General features: G+C 41.2%; 1 protein-coding gene across 7 annotated transcripts in view; it reads left to right on the forward strand.

The window, feature by feature from the left end:
- CYP20A1 (cytochrome P450 family 20 subfamily A member 1) overlaps positions 1 to 16,728 on the forward strand; it is a 60,166-nt gene that overhangs the window by 33,215 nt on the left and 10,223 nt on the right. For 4 of the 7 annotated variants that reach the window (XM_055290324.2, XM_063644980.1, XM_063644976.1 and 1 more), the window contains 4 exons: positions 1,349 to 1,427; positions 7,556 to 7,671; positions 9,363 to 9,417; positions 15,555 to 15,675. In XM_055290324.2, coding sequence (XP_055146299.1) covers positions 1,349 to 1,427; positions 7,556 to 7,671; positions 9,363 to 9,417; positions 15,555 to 15,675 — 371 coding nt within the window. Of the gene's footprint in view, positions 1 to 1,324; positions 1,428 to 7,555; positions 7,672 to 9,362; positions 9,418 to 15,554; positions 15,676 to 16,728 lie in introns of all 7 variants that reach the window. The other 3 variants (XM_055290323.2, XM_055290326.1, XM_063644977.1) reach the window with 3 other exon arrangements.

Here is a 16,728-nt window from a genome sequence, read left to right on the forward strand (position 1 = left end):
CTGACCTTGTGATCTGCCCGCCTCCGCCTCCCAAAGTGCTAGGATTACAGGCTTGAGCCACCGCGCCCGGCCAATAGTTTGATTTTTTAACATTTAAGTAATCTGAAATGTTTTCATTTAAGGTAAGAATTGAGGACTTTTAAAAATCTATTGTTTTTCAAATACAGTATTTAGTCATTGTTTAATAAATGTTCTTTCCCTAAATTCTTTTAGAACTTTTGAATTAAAATCAGGTTAAAGTTTTTTCAGGGGCCAATGACCAAATTGTGAAAATTTGGAAGCCTATTCTGCTGCTTATCATATCCAAATCTCAGACTAACTTTTAACCTTTTCCTTTACCTCAGCCAATGTTTGTCAATATTACAGGTGAAACAGAAATTTGTAATTACCTGTGAATTTTATTTTTACACTTATGCCAGTATAATACAAAAATGAGGGCTGGGCTCAGTGGCTCACACATGTAATCCCAGCACTTTGGGAGGCTGAGGCGGGTGGATCACCTGAGGTCAGGAGTTGGAGACCGGTCCGGAAACCCTATCTCTACTAAAAAATACAAAAATTAGCTGGGCGTGGTGGCGGGCACCTGTAATCCCAGCTACTCAGGAGGCTGAGGCTGGGAGAATTGCTTGAACCCGGGAGGTGGAAGTTGCAGTCAGCCAAGATCACACCACTGCACTCCAGCATAGGCAACACAGCGAGACTCTGTCTCGGGGTGGGGGAAAAAAAAATGAGGATTGACTCTACTGCTGTGTCGTTTTTCTTCTCCCTACTCCTTTTAGAGAAAAGGAATTTTTCACTTTCCACTTATTAGTTTGAAAGTGCCTTGACTGAAGTCATTGAAATATATTTGTACCCTCTCCTCTGAAACTGTGGAGTAAAGGATTGTGCAGCCAGTTGAGAAGGAGAGCTTAATTATCAGATTTGTTGGTGAGAAGAGTTCCTGCTGGGTAGGTGGCTCACGCCTGTAATCCCAACACTTTGGGAGACTGAGATGAGATCACTTGAGCTCAGGAGTTCAAGACCAGCCTGAGAAACATGGTGAAACCCGTCTCTACAAAAAATAGAAAAATTAGCTGGCATTGGTGGCACACACTTGTAGTCCCAGCTACTTGGGAGGCTGAGGTGGGAGGATGGCTTGAGCCTGGGAGGTAGAGGTTGCAGTGAGCTATGATCATGCCATTGCAATCCAGCACTCTAGCCTGGGTGACAGAGCCAGAACCCTGACTCAAAAAAAAAAAAAAAAAAAAAAAGAGTTAAAGAGTTCCTAAGTCATTAGGTTACATTGCTCTATATTATTTTTTAAATTCTACCTATTAGATAATAGATATGTATATTTACCTATTTTCAGGTTTGGTCTGAGATTGGAAAAGGCTTTCTAGATGGGTCACTTGATAAAAATACAACTCGGAAAAAACAATATGAAGATGGTAAGTTTGGTCACTCTTAATTTTTAGTGAGGACAAAAAATAAATGTGCCCCAGTTTTAATAAAGTTATCTCTGAATAGTGAGATTAAAAGTCATTTATATTTTCTCTTTTTTTTTTTTTTTTTTTTGAGACAAAGTCTTGCTCTGTCGCCAGGCTGGAGTACAGTGGTGCAATCTCGGCCACAGCAACCTCCGCCTCCCAGGTTCAAGCAATTCTCCTGCCTCTCAGCCTCCCAAGTAGCTGGGACTACAGGTGTGTGCCACCACACCCAGCTAATTTTTGTATTTTTAGTAGAGACAAGGTTTCACCCTGTTGGCCAGGATGGTCTCGATCTCTTGACCTTGTGATCCGCCCACCTCGGCCTCCCAAAGTGCTGGGATTACAGGCATGAGCCACTGTGCCCGGCCTATATTTTCTTTCTTTATGCTTTTTTCTACATTTTCTTCAATGAAAGTTTCCTTTAACAGAAGCGAGGAAAGATAAGTTAGTAAAAGAAACTCTAGCACTGACTGCAGAATGAGAGTGTTGTAGAGCTGGTATACTCTATAGGATTAATGGAAAGTATAGGGTATAATCTTAAGAAAGCAGTTTAATAATGCATACTAAGAACCATAAATAATGGATGAAATTATATGAAAGAAGACAATATTCATGAAGATATTTTTGTAGTACTGTTTCTGCAAGTAGAAAACCAGGAACAAACTAAAGGTTCAACATTATAGGAATTAGTAGGGAAATGTCAACATGATTAAATATTACAGATATTTATAAAAAATGGCGGCCATGGTACCACATGCTTGTAGTCCCAGCTACTTGGGAGGCTGAGATGAGAGGATCACTTCAGCTGAGGATTTTGAGACCAGCCTGGGCAATGTAGTGAGAGACCCCATCTCAAAAACTTTTAAAAAATTAGCGACATAGGCCCGGTGCGGTAGCTCACACCTGCAATCCCAGCACTTTGGGAGGCTGAGGTAGGCAGATCACTTGAGGCCAGGAGTTTGAAACCAATCTGGCCAACATAGTGAAACCCTACCTCTACTAAAAAAATACAAAACATTAGCCGGGTGCAGCAGCACACACCTGTAATCCCAGCCACTCAAAAGGCTGAGGCATGAGAACCACTTGAACCCTGGAGGCAGAAGTTGCAGTGAGCTGAGATCGTGCCACTGCACTCCAGCCTTGGTGAGAGAGTGAGACTCTATCTCAAAAAAAAATAAAAATAAAAAATTAGCAACCTAAAAAATTCTTGCCATTATAACATTGAATAAAAATATTTTCAATGTTGTTTGGCATTGATTTCAACTTTATACAATTTACACAGAAAAATAGCAATTTTAATGTAATATAGTACCCCCAAATTAATTATTCTCCCTTATTATTTTTTTGTTCTGTATTCTCTGTCAGTGGTTGAATAATTATAAAGCTTTAATACTTTTTTTAAAATAATTTTTTTTTTTTTTTGAGACAGAGTCTCTGTTGCCCAGACTGGAGTGCAGTGGTGCGGTCACAGCAACCTCTGCCTCCTGGATTCAAGAGATTCAGTAGCTGGGATTACAGGTGCCTGCCACCATGCCTGGCTCATTTTTGTATTTTCAGTAGAGATGGGGTTTCGCCATGTTGGCCAGACTGGTCTTGAACTCCTGACCTCGAGTGATCCGCCCACCTCAGCCTCCCAAAGTGCTGGGATTACAGGTGTGAGCCACCACGCCCGGCCAATACTTTTATTGTAAGCTACCTCAATTCATTTTTTTGGAAGCATGCAGGATAAATTAAAATACAGAGGCTGCATTAGAATAATGGATTGTTTTCTATACATTATAGTATTGCTTCACAGGATTCTCTTTCTTCATCCTTTCAACAAACATTTATTGAGGCTGTGCTAGGCCCTATTCTGTGCACAGGAGACAAAAATCCCTGTCCTCATTAGCTTACTGTTTGAGTGATTTTCTTGGTCCAACAGAAGTAAAAAAGAAAAAAAAAGCCAGTTTAATTGACGCATTTCCTGCTATCTGGTTTTTATGACCATTATGATTATCCTGATCAATGCATTTGGATTAATTCCCCTTGATAAAAAATGTATTTCAGAAATATTGGTTAAATTAACATGAAATGAAAATAATTTATATTCTCTGATTCTAAATAAAAGTAAATTGTCTGGCATAATGTGTTCCTTCGGCTGTAACATGGGCATAAATCAAATTTGAGCTTTTATTAGAAATGATTATGTTCGGCCGGGCACAGTGGCTCACGCTTGTAATCCCAGCACTTTGGGAGGCCGAGGCGGGTGGATCACGAGGTCAGGAGATCGAGACCACAGTGAAACCCCGTCTCTACTAAAAATACAAAAAATTAGCCGGGCGTGGTGGCGGGCGCCTGTAGTCCCAGCTACTCCGAGAGGCTGAGGCAGGAGAATGGCGTGAACCTGGGAGGCGGAGTTTGCAGTGAGCCGAGACTGCACCACTGCACTCCAGCCTGGGTGACAGAGCAAGACTCCGACTCAAAAAAAAAAAAAAAAAAAAAGAAATGATTATGTTCTAGTATTTATAAAAATGGGATCCCATGACTGGATCAGAGCTTCCTTTGTTTAATTCCCAACCTGCTTTGCACATTAGAATCAGTTGGAGAAGTTAAAGCACAAAACCTGAAGATCAGGCCTTATCCTAGACCAGTTTATTCAGAATCTGAGATCGGGGTGTCATGGGCATCAGGTATTTTTGTAAAGGCTCTCTAGATTATTCTAATGTACTTGTAGGGTTGAGAATGTACAACAGTAGTTCCCAAACTTTGCTACACATTGAATCTTTTTAAAAATATTGAAGCCTGACTCCTACCTGTAACCATTCAGATTTAATTGATATGAGGTGTGACTTGTGCTTTACTGTTGTTTGAAAAAACTTCTCAGGTGTTTCTAATGTGTAGCAAAGCCTGGGAACAACTTCTTTATAGTATTAATAATTTCTTATTTTAATTCTTTTTTTTTTTTTTTTTTTTTTGAGACTGAGTCTCACTCTATTGCCCAGGCTGGGTGAGATTGCAGTGGTGCAATCTCAGCTCACTGCAACCTTTGCTTCCTGGATTCAAGCGATTCTCGGGCCTCAGCCTCCCAAGTAGCTGGGATTACAGATGCCTGCCACCGTGCTCAAATAATCTTTGTAGTTTTACTAGAGACAAGGTTTCACCATGTTGGCCAGGCTGGTCTCAAACTCCTGACCTCAAGTGATCCACCCACCTCAGCCTCCCAAAGTGCTGGGATAACAGGCGTGAGCCACTGTGCCTGAGAATAATTTCTTATTTTAATCACTAATGTGTATTATATTGATTCAATTCTATAAATATTTAATGTAGATCTATGATATCCTGGCATGTTTTAGGTGCTGAGGAACCTAAACAAAATTTCTTGCCCTTGTGGCACCACATTCTAGTGGGAAGAGACAGACAGTAATCTAAATAAGTAAACTGAATAGTACATTAAAAGGTGAAAAATGCTGTAGACAGAAATAAAACCAGAAGGGGATAGGGAGTACCAGGGGTTGGGAGATTGCAATTTTAAGTAATTATTAGGAAAGGCCTCACCAAGATGAGGTGACTTTTGAGTAAACACTTGCAAGAGATGAAACCAGTCATACAGAACATGTGGATACCCAGATGTTCAAAGGAAGAATATTCCATGTAGAGGAAAAGTAATTACAGAGTCCTTGAAGTAAGACTCTTCTGCTGTATTTGAAGTACAACAGAAAGGCCAGTATGGCTGGAATGAAGTGAGTGAGAAGAGGAGCAGAAAATGAGGTCAGAAAGACTGGAGACAGGAATGGGTTTTGTATGGCTTACAGACCATTGTGTGACTAGGTTGTTACTATGAGCTAGGAAGCCACTGGCAGGTTTTGAGCAGAGTTACAATCTGAGTTATGTTATAAAAGGATCACTTTGACTGGTATGATAGACTGTATGGGTCCAGAGCAAAAGCAGGGAAACTAGTTAGAGGGCTACTGCAATAAACCAGCATGAGAGATAATGTGGCTTGGACCAAGTGGCAGGCAACAGAAAATATAGAACAAGAAAAAAAAAAGGAGTAAGAAAATAATTTGGTACTTTGAAGGTAGACCTACCAACAATGGCTGACAGATTAAAATTAGGGTATAAGGGAGAGGGAGACACCAAGCTTTTTGGCCTAATTGCAAAAAGAGGTTGTCGGGAAATAAGATGGGGAAGACTATGGGAAGATCCAGGATTTGGGGGAAAGCTCAAGAGTTCAGGGTTTGGTATGCTTCAGACATCCAAGTGCAGAGGTTGAGTTTGTTATTAGAATTAGATATGTGAGTCTGGAGCTGAAGAGAAAGAACTCCTGACTAGAAATACAGATTTGGAAGTGTGTGGTACATATATTGCATTGAAAGCTTTGAGATTAGAGATCACCAGGTAGTGAATATAGATAGAAAAAGGAAAGAGGTCCCAAAACTGAGCCCTGTCCTTGAGCATTTCATTACTGAGAAATTCAAGAGATTGAAAAAGAATCAAAAAAGGAGACAGAATGAGCAGGCAGTAAAGCGGGAGGGAAGTGTGGAATCTAGGGGAGTATAGAGTCCTGGGAACCACATGAAAAAGTGTTTCTTGGCTGGGCGTGGTGGCTCATGCCTGTAATCCCAGCACTTTGGGAGGCTGAGGTGGGCGGATCACAAGGTCAGGAGATGGAGACCATCCTGGCTAACACGGTGAAACCCTGTCTCTACTAAAAATACAAAAAATTAGCCGGGCGTGGTGGCACACGCCTGTAGTCCCAGCTACTTGGGAGGCTGAGGCAGGAGAATCATTTGAAACCTGGAGGCAGAGGTTGCAGTAAGCTGAGATTGTGCCACTGCACTCCAGCCTAGGTGACAGAGGAACACTCTGTTTCAAAAAAAAAAGAAAAGAAAAGAAAAAGAAAAATTGTTTCTTGGAGAGTATGTTATCAACATCATCAGTGATATAATAGGTCAAGTAAGATGAAGACTGAAACATTTGTGTATAATTTTGTGGGCCATTGGATATCAGTTATTGGTATCTTTTAGGTTTTTATTTTATATATTTATTTATTTAGAGATAAATAAAATATTTATTTATTTATTCTCTCGCCCAAGCTGGAGTGAAGTGGCACAATCTTGGCTCACTGCAACCTCTGATGCCTGGGTTCAAGCGATTCTCCTGCCTCAGCATCCTGAGTAGCTGAGATTACAGGTGCCTGCCACCGAGCCCAGCTAATTTTTGTATTTTTAGTAGAGATGGGGTTTTGCCATCTTGGCCAGGCTGGTCTTGAACTCCTGACCTCGTGATTCACCTGCCTCAGCCTCCCAAAGTGCTGGGATTACAGGCATGAGCCCCTGCACCCAGCCTCTTTTAGGTTTTTAGAAATTTACTTTTCTGATTATCTCACATCTGTTTCTATCCCTAAATAAGCGATTCCTGATTTGGGAGAAGGGATGGAGTTAAGAAGACAGAATTTAGAAGGAAGGTGGCTTATCAGGGAAGAAAGGCTTATGTGTTTGGAGGCCTCTAAAGTGCTGGTATTAGGCCAGGCGCGGTGGCTCACGCCTGTAATCCCAGCACTTTAAGAGGCCCAGGCGGATGGATTGCTTGAGCCCAGGAGTTTGAGACTGGCCTGGCCAACATGGTGAAACCCTGTCTCTACCAAAAATACAAAAATTAGCTGGGCGTGGTAGCATGCCTGTAGTCCCAGCTACTCGGGAGGCTGAGATGGGAGAATCACCTGAGCCTGGGAATGCAAGGCTGCAGTAAGCCAAGATCACACCACTACACTGCAGCCTGGGTAACAGAGCAAGACTCTGTCTCAAAATAAAAGAAAAAGTCAAGTGCTGGCATTGCTCTACTTCTTGACCTAGGTGGTTGGCGGTGATTTATAATTATTCCTTAAACTGTACTTACATGCTTTGTGCACTTTTTTGTATTTATGTTAAATTTGGCAAAAAAGGAGGAAGAAAAATGATGAGTTTAAACATAAATTAGCTTTCTTTGTTGTTGGTTACTAACTTTGAAGGTTTTCTTCTTCATATGGTAACATTGCACAGAATTGTTTTTTTAAAGTTCAATCTCCACTAATGCTTGTATTCTAAAATTATTTTGTTTTTTTCTCTAAGCCCTCATGCAACTGGAGTCTGTTTTAAGGAACATCATAAAAGAACGAAAAGGAAGGAACTTCAGTCAACATATTTTCATTGACTCCTTATTACAAGGGAACCTTAATGACCAACAGGTGATATAATTGTTAAATGTTTATAAGCTAAAAAAATAAGCCAGAGCCAGGCACAATGGCTCGTGACTGTAGTCCCAGCTACTTGAGAGGCTGAGGTGAAAGGATCACTTGAACCCAAGAGATGGAGGCCAACTTGGGCAATATAGCAGGATGCCATCTATAAAAAATAGTGATAATCACACATATATACAGTGTGCTTTTCTTTTTTTTTTTTTTTTTTTTTTTTTTGAGACAGAATCTCGCTCTGTCACCCAGGCTGGAATGCAGTGGCACGATCTCTGCTCACTGCAAGCTCCGCCTCCCGGGTTCATACCATTCTCCTGCCTCAGCCTCCTGAGTAGCTGGGACTACAGGCGCCCACCACCACGCCCGGCTAATTTTTTGTATTTTTAGTAGAGACGGGGTTTCACCGTGCTAGCCAGGATGGTCTCGATCTCCTGACCTCGTGATCCACCTGCCTCAGCCTCCCAAAGTGCTGGGATTACAGGCGTGAGCCACCATGCCCGGCCTACAGTGTGCTTTTCATTCACTTTAATCCAGATACCCTCCTAGAGTTCAGTGGCTTGAGAGAAGCATCATTCATGTTTTTTTGGGAGTTTTTGTTGTTGTTGTTGTTTTGAGATGGAGTCTTGCTATGTCGCCATGCTGGAGTGCAGTGGCACGATCTCTGCTTACTGCAACCTCCACCTCCTGGGTTCAAGTGATTCTCCTGCCTCGGCCTCCCAAGTAGCTGGGACTACAGATGTGCACCACCACACCCAAATAATTTTTTTGTATTTTTAGTAGAGACAGTTTCACCTTGTTGGCCGGGATGGTCTCTATCTCTTTGATATCATGATCTGCCCGCCTGGGCCTCCCAAAGTGCTGGGATTACAGGTGTGAGCAACTGCGCCCAGCTGCATCGTACATCTTTTATTGTACATCATTAGTAGTACAAGTACTTGGTCTCTATTATTTAGCTCTTTGAGGCAGCTGTATATTATTTAATATCATTAAATTGAGCCAAAATTCTTGAATTACAAAAGAGGAGAAGGACTTGTGTTAGGTATATTAGACTAAATCACTTTGCCTGCTTGACCAGGTGTGGCAGTGTGGCTTGTTGACAATACTGCCAGCATACCACTGCATTTGTGTTATTCTCAGGCCAATGAGGTGAATTGTTATTGCCACACCTCTTCATTGTAGGAATCTTCTGCCTCACTGTACACATGCAAGTCCTTGTAGCCAGAAGTAGTTTGGTATATGTTGGTGCAGAAATTGAATTCGGCTTCCGGGACAGTGATGAGATCTTCTGTCCTATTTCTGAGGCTTCATTGCTGTTTACTAGGCTAAGCCAGAAAAATAGGACTGAGTTTATTTACCAAAGTATATCATGAACCAGTAATATTCACAACAAATACCCTGATTTAATCATTACATGTTGTATACATGTACCGAAAATCACTTGTACTCCCAAAATACATACAACTATAGTTTATCAATTTTAAAAATATTTTTAAAAAGCAGTGTGGTATTTAGGTTGGTATTCACATTATACAGATTTGGTTTTTTGTTTTAATGAAAACATCATAATGAAATAATATACTTTTTTTTTCATTGACATTAATTTTATGCTGTAGATTATTTTAGCAGGGCCTAATATAGGCTACCTTACATTTTTCACACTTTCTAAACTTAGTTTTGTTTCCTAGATCCTGGAAGACAGTATGATATTTTCTCTGGCCAGTTGCATAATAACTGCAAAATGTAAGTATAAATTGATTTCTTTTTCAGAGGAATTACTAAATATACAGGCTGAGCACAGTGGCTCACACTTGTAATGCCAACACTTGGGGAGGCTGAGGTGGGAGATTTCTTGAGGCCAGGAGTTGGAGGCCAGCCCAGAAAACAGACCCTCTCTCTACAAAAATATAAGTTAATTGAGCATGATGGCTTGCGCCTGTGGTCTCATCTCCTCAAGAGGCTGAATCACAAGGATGGAGGCTACAGTGAACTGTGATTGTGCACTCCAACCTGAAAACAGAGTGAGACCCTGTCTCAAAAAAAACAAGGCCAGGCATGGTAACTCACATCTGTAATCCCAGCACTGTGGGAGGCCAGGGCAGGAGGATCACTTGAGCCCAGGAGTTCAAGACCAGTCTGGGCAACATAGTGAGACCGCATCTCTGCTAAAAATAACAATTAGCTGGGTGTGGTGGCGCATGCCTATGGTTCCAGCTACTTGGGAAGCTGAGGCAGGATCATCACTTGAGCCCAAGAGGTTGAAGCTGCAGTGAGTGATGATCACACTATTGCATTCTAGCCTGGGCAACAGAGCAAGACTGTCTCAAAACAAACAAAAATAAAACACTGTTTAGAGGACTTCTTTATAATTTTTCCGTCTTTTTTAGTCATGTTTTAAAGGGCTGACTCACATAAGTGCTTTTTTTCTTAACCCCAAGTGCTTAAAGCCACCTCTGAAAATTGCCATAAATTTCTTGACACATTTTATGGATTGTGAATTCTTGTTAGTGCCTTTAAAATGAACTGCTGTTGACACCTTTCCAACCAGAACAGTGAGCTTTTCATTTCCTGCTGCTGCTGTCCACTTTGACTCCAAGCTAGTCTGCTATTAAGGTCTACCAACAAGAGTATATAGGCCACAGAAATCACGATTTAAAAGAACTCCTCTCGTTGGAATTGAAGGTGATTTTTATGTAAAATTGTAAAATATTTGATATGTTTCTAAGTTTCCTCACTTGGTTTTTAGGTTGGTGGAGTACCATTTATTTATACAGTATTTATAAAAATACTTCTATAGGCATAAAAATATACTAAGATAAAAATACTTAAAGGAAGTATTAGGGGACCAGGCAAGGTGGCTCACAGCTATAATGCCAGCACTCTGGGAGGCCAAGGTGGATGAATCACTGGAGCCCAGAAATTTGGGACCAGCCTGGGCAACACAGCGGAAACCCATCTCTATAAAAAATTCAAAAATTAGCCAGGCCTGGTGGCACACACTTGTAATTCCAGTTATGTAAGGAAGGCTAAGGTGGGAGGATCACCTAAGCCCAGGAGGTTGAGGTTGCAGTGAGCCATGATTGCACCACTGGACTGCAGCCTGGGTGACAGAGTGAGACCTTGTCAAAAAACAAACGGAGGCCAGGCATGGTGACTCATGCCTGTAATCCCAGCACTTTGGGAGGCTGAGGTGGGCAGATCACAAGGTCAGGAGTTCGAGACCAGCCTGACCAACATGGTGAAGCCCCATCTCACTAAAAATACAAAAATTAGCCGGGTGTGGAGTCACATGCCTGTAATCTCAGCTACTCAGGAGGCTGAGGCAAAAGAATCGCTTGAACCCCAGAGGCAGTGGTTGCAGTGAGCTGAGATCGCACCACTGCACTCCAGCCTGGGTGACAGAGCGACACTCTGTGTCAAAAAAAAAAAAAAAAAAACAGAAGGAAGTATTAGGACATGAATATAAATTTTATAAAATTTGTGTTCACTTGAAGGATTTCATTTAAATCCCTTAATGTTTAAGGAAACTTTCTTTAAAATGATACAAATGTAAACTTCCCATAAATTTTTCTTCTTTGACATATAGAAATGTCCAGATACTATAGATGATTAAATTGAATTTAGGTAAGCATATGTCAAAAATAATGTATTCAACCTTTTTTTTTTTTTTTTTTGAGACGGAGTTTCGCTCTTGTCACCTAGGCTGTAGTGCAATTGCGCGATCTCGGGTCACTGCAACCTCCACGTCCTCAATTCAAGTGATTCTCCTGCCTTAGCCCCCTGAGTAGCTGGGATTACAGGCGCCCACAACTATACTTGGCTAATTTTTATATTTTAAGAAGAGACCATGTTGGCCAAGCTGGTCTTGAACTGACCTCAGGTGCTCCGCCTACCTCGGCCTCCCAAGGTGCTAGGATTACAGGCGTGAGCCACCACGTCCTGCCTTATTCAACCTTTTTTTAAAAATGCCTACTTGTTTGGTCCAGTGGTGCACACTTGTCCCAGCTACGTTGGAGACTGAGGTGGGAGGATTGCGTGAGTCCCAGGAGTTCGCCTAACTTGGGCAATAAAACAAGACCCCAGCTTAAAAAAAATTAATATAAAAATAGATTTAAAATCCTTGTTTTTAAAATGCATTACATTAAAAATAAATATGTCTTTGCTAAAGACCTTTAAAAATCTAAATCACTTGTGCTCCGGACACCAAGAAAAGTGACTATTTCCAAGGTTGAATTAATATTTTAGTCTTATTTTCAGTTTTTAGGGAGATTTTAGGAGTATTGCTATGTATTTGGATGTAGGTTAGTGGTTTTTTAAGGCTCCTCCGAAGTTTTTGAGAGAGTAGATAAACAAGAAACCTTAATAAGTCCTTACTCTGCCCCTTATTAGCCTTGGGCAAGATACTTATCTCTGCATTTTCCTCCTTTTCTAAAATAGGAGTTTAGCTCCAGATGACCTTCCAAGTTATTTCTAAGCTATGAAATTGTGTCTGATTCAGTATTGTATTTAAAGCACATTAAGTGGCTTCAAATCACATTTTAAAGCTATTTTCAGCCATCATTTTTAATAGAGTCCTACAAAGGAACCAGTGTGACAGGCTGGGCAATATAGTGGGACACAATCTCTACAAAAAAAAATAATAAATTGTAGTTAGCTGTGCATGGTGGCATGCACCTGTAGTCCCAGCTACTTGGGAAGCTGAGGTGGGAGGATCACTTTAGCCAGGAGATCAAGGCCTCAAGTGAGCCGTGATCACTACCACTGCACTCCAGCCTGGGTGACAGAGTGTGACCCTATCTAAAAAAAAAACCCCACAAACCAAAAGTCAACGTGAGTTTTTTTTTTTTTTTTTTTTTTTTTTTTGAGGCAGAGTCTCGCTCTGTCGCCCAGGCTGGAGTGCAGTGGTGCACTCTCGGCTCTCTGCAACCTCCACCTCCCGGGCTCAAGCGATTCTCCTGCCTCAGCCTCCCAAGTAGCTGGGACTACAGGCGCCCACTACAACACCTGGCTAATTTTTTGTATTTTTAGCAGAGACGAGGTTTCACTGTGTTGGCCAGGCTGATCTCGAACTCCTGACCTCGTGATCTGCCGGCCTCGGCCTCCCAAAGTGCTGAGATTATAGGCATGAGCCACCACACCCAGCCAATGTGAGATTATTGAATTCATATTGTTATATTAATTTCTTTTTTTTTTTTTTTGAGGCTGAGTCTTGCTCTGTCACCAGGCTGGAGTACAGTGGCGCCATCTCGGCTCACTGCAACCTCCGCCTCCCAGGTTCAAGCAATTCTCCTGCCTTAGCCTTCCAAGTAGCTGGGACTAGAGGTGCGTGCCACCACGCCCAGCTAATTTTTGTATTTTTAGTAGAGACAGGGTTTCACCATGTTGGCCAGGATGGTCTCCTTCTCTTGACCTTGTGATCTGCCCGCCTCAGCCTCCCAAAGTGCTGGGATTACAGGTGTGAGCCACCACGCCTGGCCTGTTATATTAATTTTAAGTGATAATATAGTCAAGCAGAGTACAGGATTGACCACTGTGTGCAAATCTTTGTGGTGAATCCTTCAGTTGTATATTACTCTATGTTGTAAAATTGTGTGACATACGTATTGTACACTGCACAAGTTTTCACATCACTTGTAAAATAGAAATTCTACAGTTCACTCAGAAGCCATAATGAAGAGGCATATGTAGGGAAAAGTTAAGGACAGGCAGTCACTCATGTTTTTTGTGAACTCTAGATATAAGAAAACTAATCAGAGTAATTGAGTACCAGGTAACTACTGATTTTAATGATAATATGGGTAATAAGGTGAATCAGGTGAACTTTTTTTTATAAATTAACTTTGAGATAAGTTTAAGTTAACCCTTAGCTCAGGAAAGAGATCATTGGTAAGTAAAGTACAAGTTACTGAAGGATATTAAAAAGTATTTGACACAGGAACAATAGAGCTACAGATGGTGTCAGCTCAAACATATTCTAGGGAAAGAGGTAGTATATATGTTCAGAAGGTTCCATTCTTTTAATAGTTATAATCCCAGTGTATTACTAAAGGAAATACAACTACTCTTTCTCCTCTGTTTTTTTCTTAACATGTAATTTCTTTACATTTTCATTTCTTCTGGTTTTTTCTCAACATGTAATTTCTTTACATTTTCATTTCCTCAGTGAATATAATCCATAAACCAGTTTAAGCTAAAGTAAGCCATGAGCCAGTGATCTTCTGATTTTGGCGTTAATTGAGATAAATGTGATATTCCTTTTTTTTTTTTTTTTGAGACAGAGTCTCGCTCTGTCGCCCAGGCTGGAGTGCAGTGGCGCAATCTCAGCTCACTGCAAGCTCCGCCTCCCGGGTTCACGCCATTCTCCTGCTTCAGCCTCTCCGAGTAGCTGGGACTACAAGCGCCCGCCACCACGCCCGGCTAATTTTTTTGTATTTTTAGTAGAGATGGGGTTTCACAGTGGTCTCGATCTCCTGACCTCGTGATCCACCCGCCTCGGCCTCCCCAAGTGCTGGGATTACAAGCGTGAGCCACCGCGCCTGGCCTGTGATATTCCATTTGTTAAAAGTACAGATGTTGGGACATTACCACAAACTTACTGAACCAGAATTTGTGAATGTGAGGTTATAGCATCAGCCATCTCCCAGGTGGTTTTTGAGAACCACTGTTTTTTTTTTTTGTTTTTTTTTTTTGTTGTTGTTTTTTTGAGACAGGGTCTCACTTGGTTGCCCAGGGTGGAGTGCAGTGGCACGGTCACAGCTCACTGCAGCCTCAACCTCCTAGGCTCAAGCGATCATCCCATCTCAGTCTCCCAAGTAGCTGGGACTACAGGCACACACCACCACACCCAGCTGATTTTTGAGTTTTTTTTTTTTTTTTTTTTTTTTTTTTTTTGAGACGGAGTCTCGCTCTGTCACCCAGGCTGGAGTGCAGTGGCGCAATCTCGGCTCACTGCAAGCTCCGCCTCCTGGATTCACGCCATTCTCCTGCCTCAGCCTCTCCAAGTAGCTGGGACTACAGGCGCCCACCACCACGCCCGGCTAATTTTTTTTGTATTTTTAGTAGAGACGGGGTTTCACCGTGGTCTCGATCTCCTGACCTCGTGATCCACCCGCCTCGGCCTCCCAAAGTGCTGGGATTACAAGCTTGAGCCACCGCGCCCGGCCGATTTTTGAGTTTTTTGTAGAGATGGGGTTTTGCCATGTTGCCCAGACTAGTCTTGAACTCCTGAGCCTAAGCAATCCCCCAGCTTCAGATCCCCTCCCAAAGTGATCCCCTCTGCATGATCCCCTCCCAAAGTGCTAAAAGTGTTAAAAGCTTACAGATGTGAGCTACCACGTCTGGTTGAGAACTGTTCTAAGCAATAACCACTCACAAATTTTGAGCCAGTGTATTTACCATCACAAGTAAATATTTTAGAATATTGATTTATCGATAAATCTGCTAGCTTGATTTGTCTGAATCATTTCATTAGTGCTCCTAAGTGAACTGATAAATTGGCCTAATAAGGTTGAGTGCATCAGATAATCCATTGCAATAACCAACATTGAGCACTCCTACAGATATGAAATTTATTCATTATCATAACTATTTTACCTAAGGTAAAATTAAGTGGCTCCAGTTACTTATCAGTTTTAAGAAAGAAGGCATCCAGATTGCACTATGTCTGTTGGAGGGCATTCTGTAAATATTGATGTTCCATTCAATGAAATATAAACCCTGTGATGAATTTTACTTTTTAGTAGCACTTTTCTATCTTCTATATCATGGGAGAAAAAAAGCAAATACAAAAACCCCACCCTAAATAAGTAGTTTTTTTCTTATTCTATACCCAAGCCACGAGTTAGCTATTTTCATTGTTATTCATATAATGTTTCACCTAGTGTGTACCTGGGCAATCTGTTTTTTAACCACCTCTGAAGAAGTTCAAAAACAATTATATGAAGAGATAAACCAAGTTTTTGGAAATGGTCCTATTACTCCAGAGAAAATTGAGCAGCTCAGGTAAGAACACAATAAAAAGCGGAGATTATTAAAAGGTAAATTTGAACTGGTTTATCTAATTTAAAGCTATTGTTGCTATCTAGGAAAGCTACATATTTTTATAGGACTTAAAGTATTTATATGTAGATTTTATTAGGTAAATGAATCTGCTTTTTAAAATCATAAGGTTGTGTGGGAAATGTTTAACTTAGCCTGTGAAATAGTACTAATAAAGTCAAGCAAGTATGACACTCATACTTTGTTGATGGTAATAAAAAATAGTACAGCCACATTAGATAATAATATAGTAGGCTTGCCCGGGCGTGGTGGCTCACACCTGTAATCCCAGCACTTTGGGAGGCCAAGGTGGGTGGATCACTTCAGCCCAGTAGTTCAAGACCAGCTTGGGCAACACGGAAATGCAAAATATTGGCCAGATGTGCTGGGACATGCCTGTAGTCCAAGCTACTCAGGAGGCTTAGGTGGGAGGATCACCTCAGCTCAGGAAGTCGAGGCTACAGTGACTGCATCACTGCACTCCAGCCTGGGTTACAGAGCGAGACCCTGTCTCAAAAGAATAGAAAACAATATGGTAGGCTCTTAAAAAGTTCAACATACACTTATATGACCCAGCAGTTCCACTCCTTGGAATTTCATTCCAAGATAAATGAAAACATGACTACACAAAGACCTGTTTGCATATATTCATAGCAGTATTATTCAAAATAGCCCCAAATTGGAAGTAGTTTACATGTTCAACTGGTAAATAGATAAACAAATTGTGGTATTACCATACCATAGAATACTACCAAGTAATAAAAAGGAACACCATATCAATACACACAGCAACACAGATGAATCTTAGTGATTTAAGTGAAAGAAGTGAAACATAAAATACTGGCTACTGTATGATTTCCTTTGTGTGAAATTCTAGAAAAGGTGAACTGTGGTGATAAGCATACTGTTGGGGGCTAGGAATGGGGATCAACCACAAAGGGGCATGAAGAAAATGAAACCGTCTTATATATTACTAGTGGTTGTAGTTCCACAATTGTATACAATTACTAAAATTCA

This window comes from Symphalangus syndactylus, chromosome 8 (assembly GCF_028878055.3).
Source record: "Symphalangus syndactylus isolate Jambi chromosome 8, NHGRI_mSymSyn1-v2.1_pri, whole genome shotgun sequence".
Classification (NCBI taxonomy): domain Eukaryota; kingdom Metazoa; phylum Chordata; class Mammalia; order Primates; family Hylobatidae; genus Symphalangus; species Symphalangus syndactylus.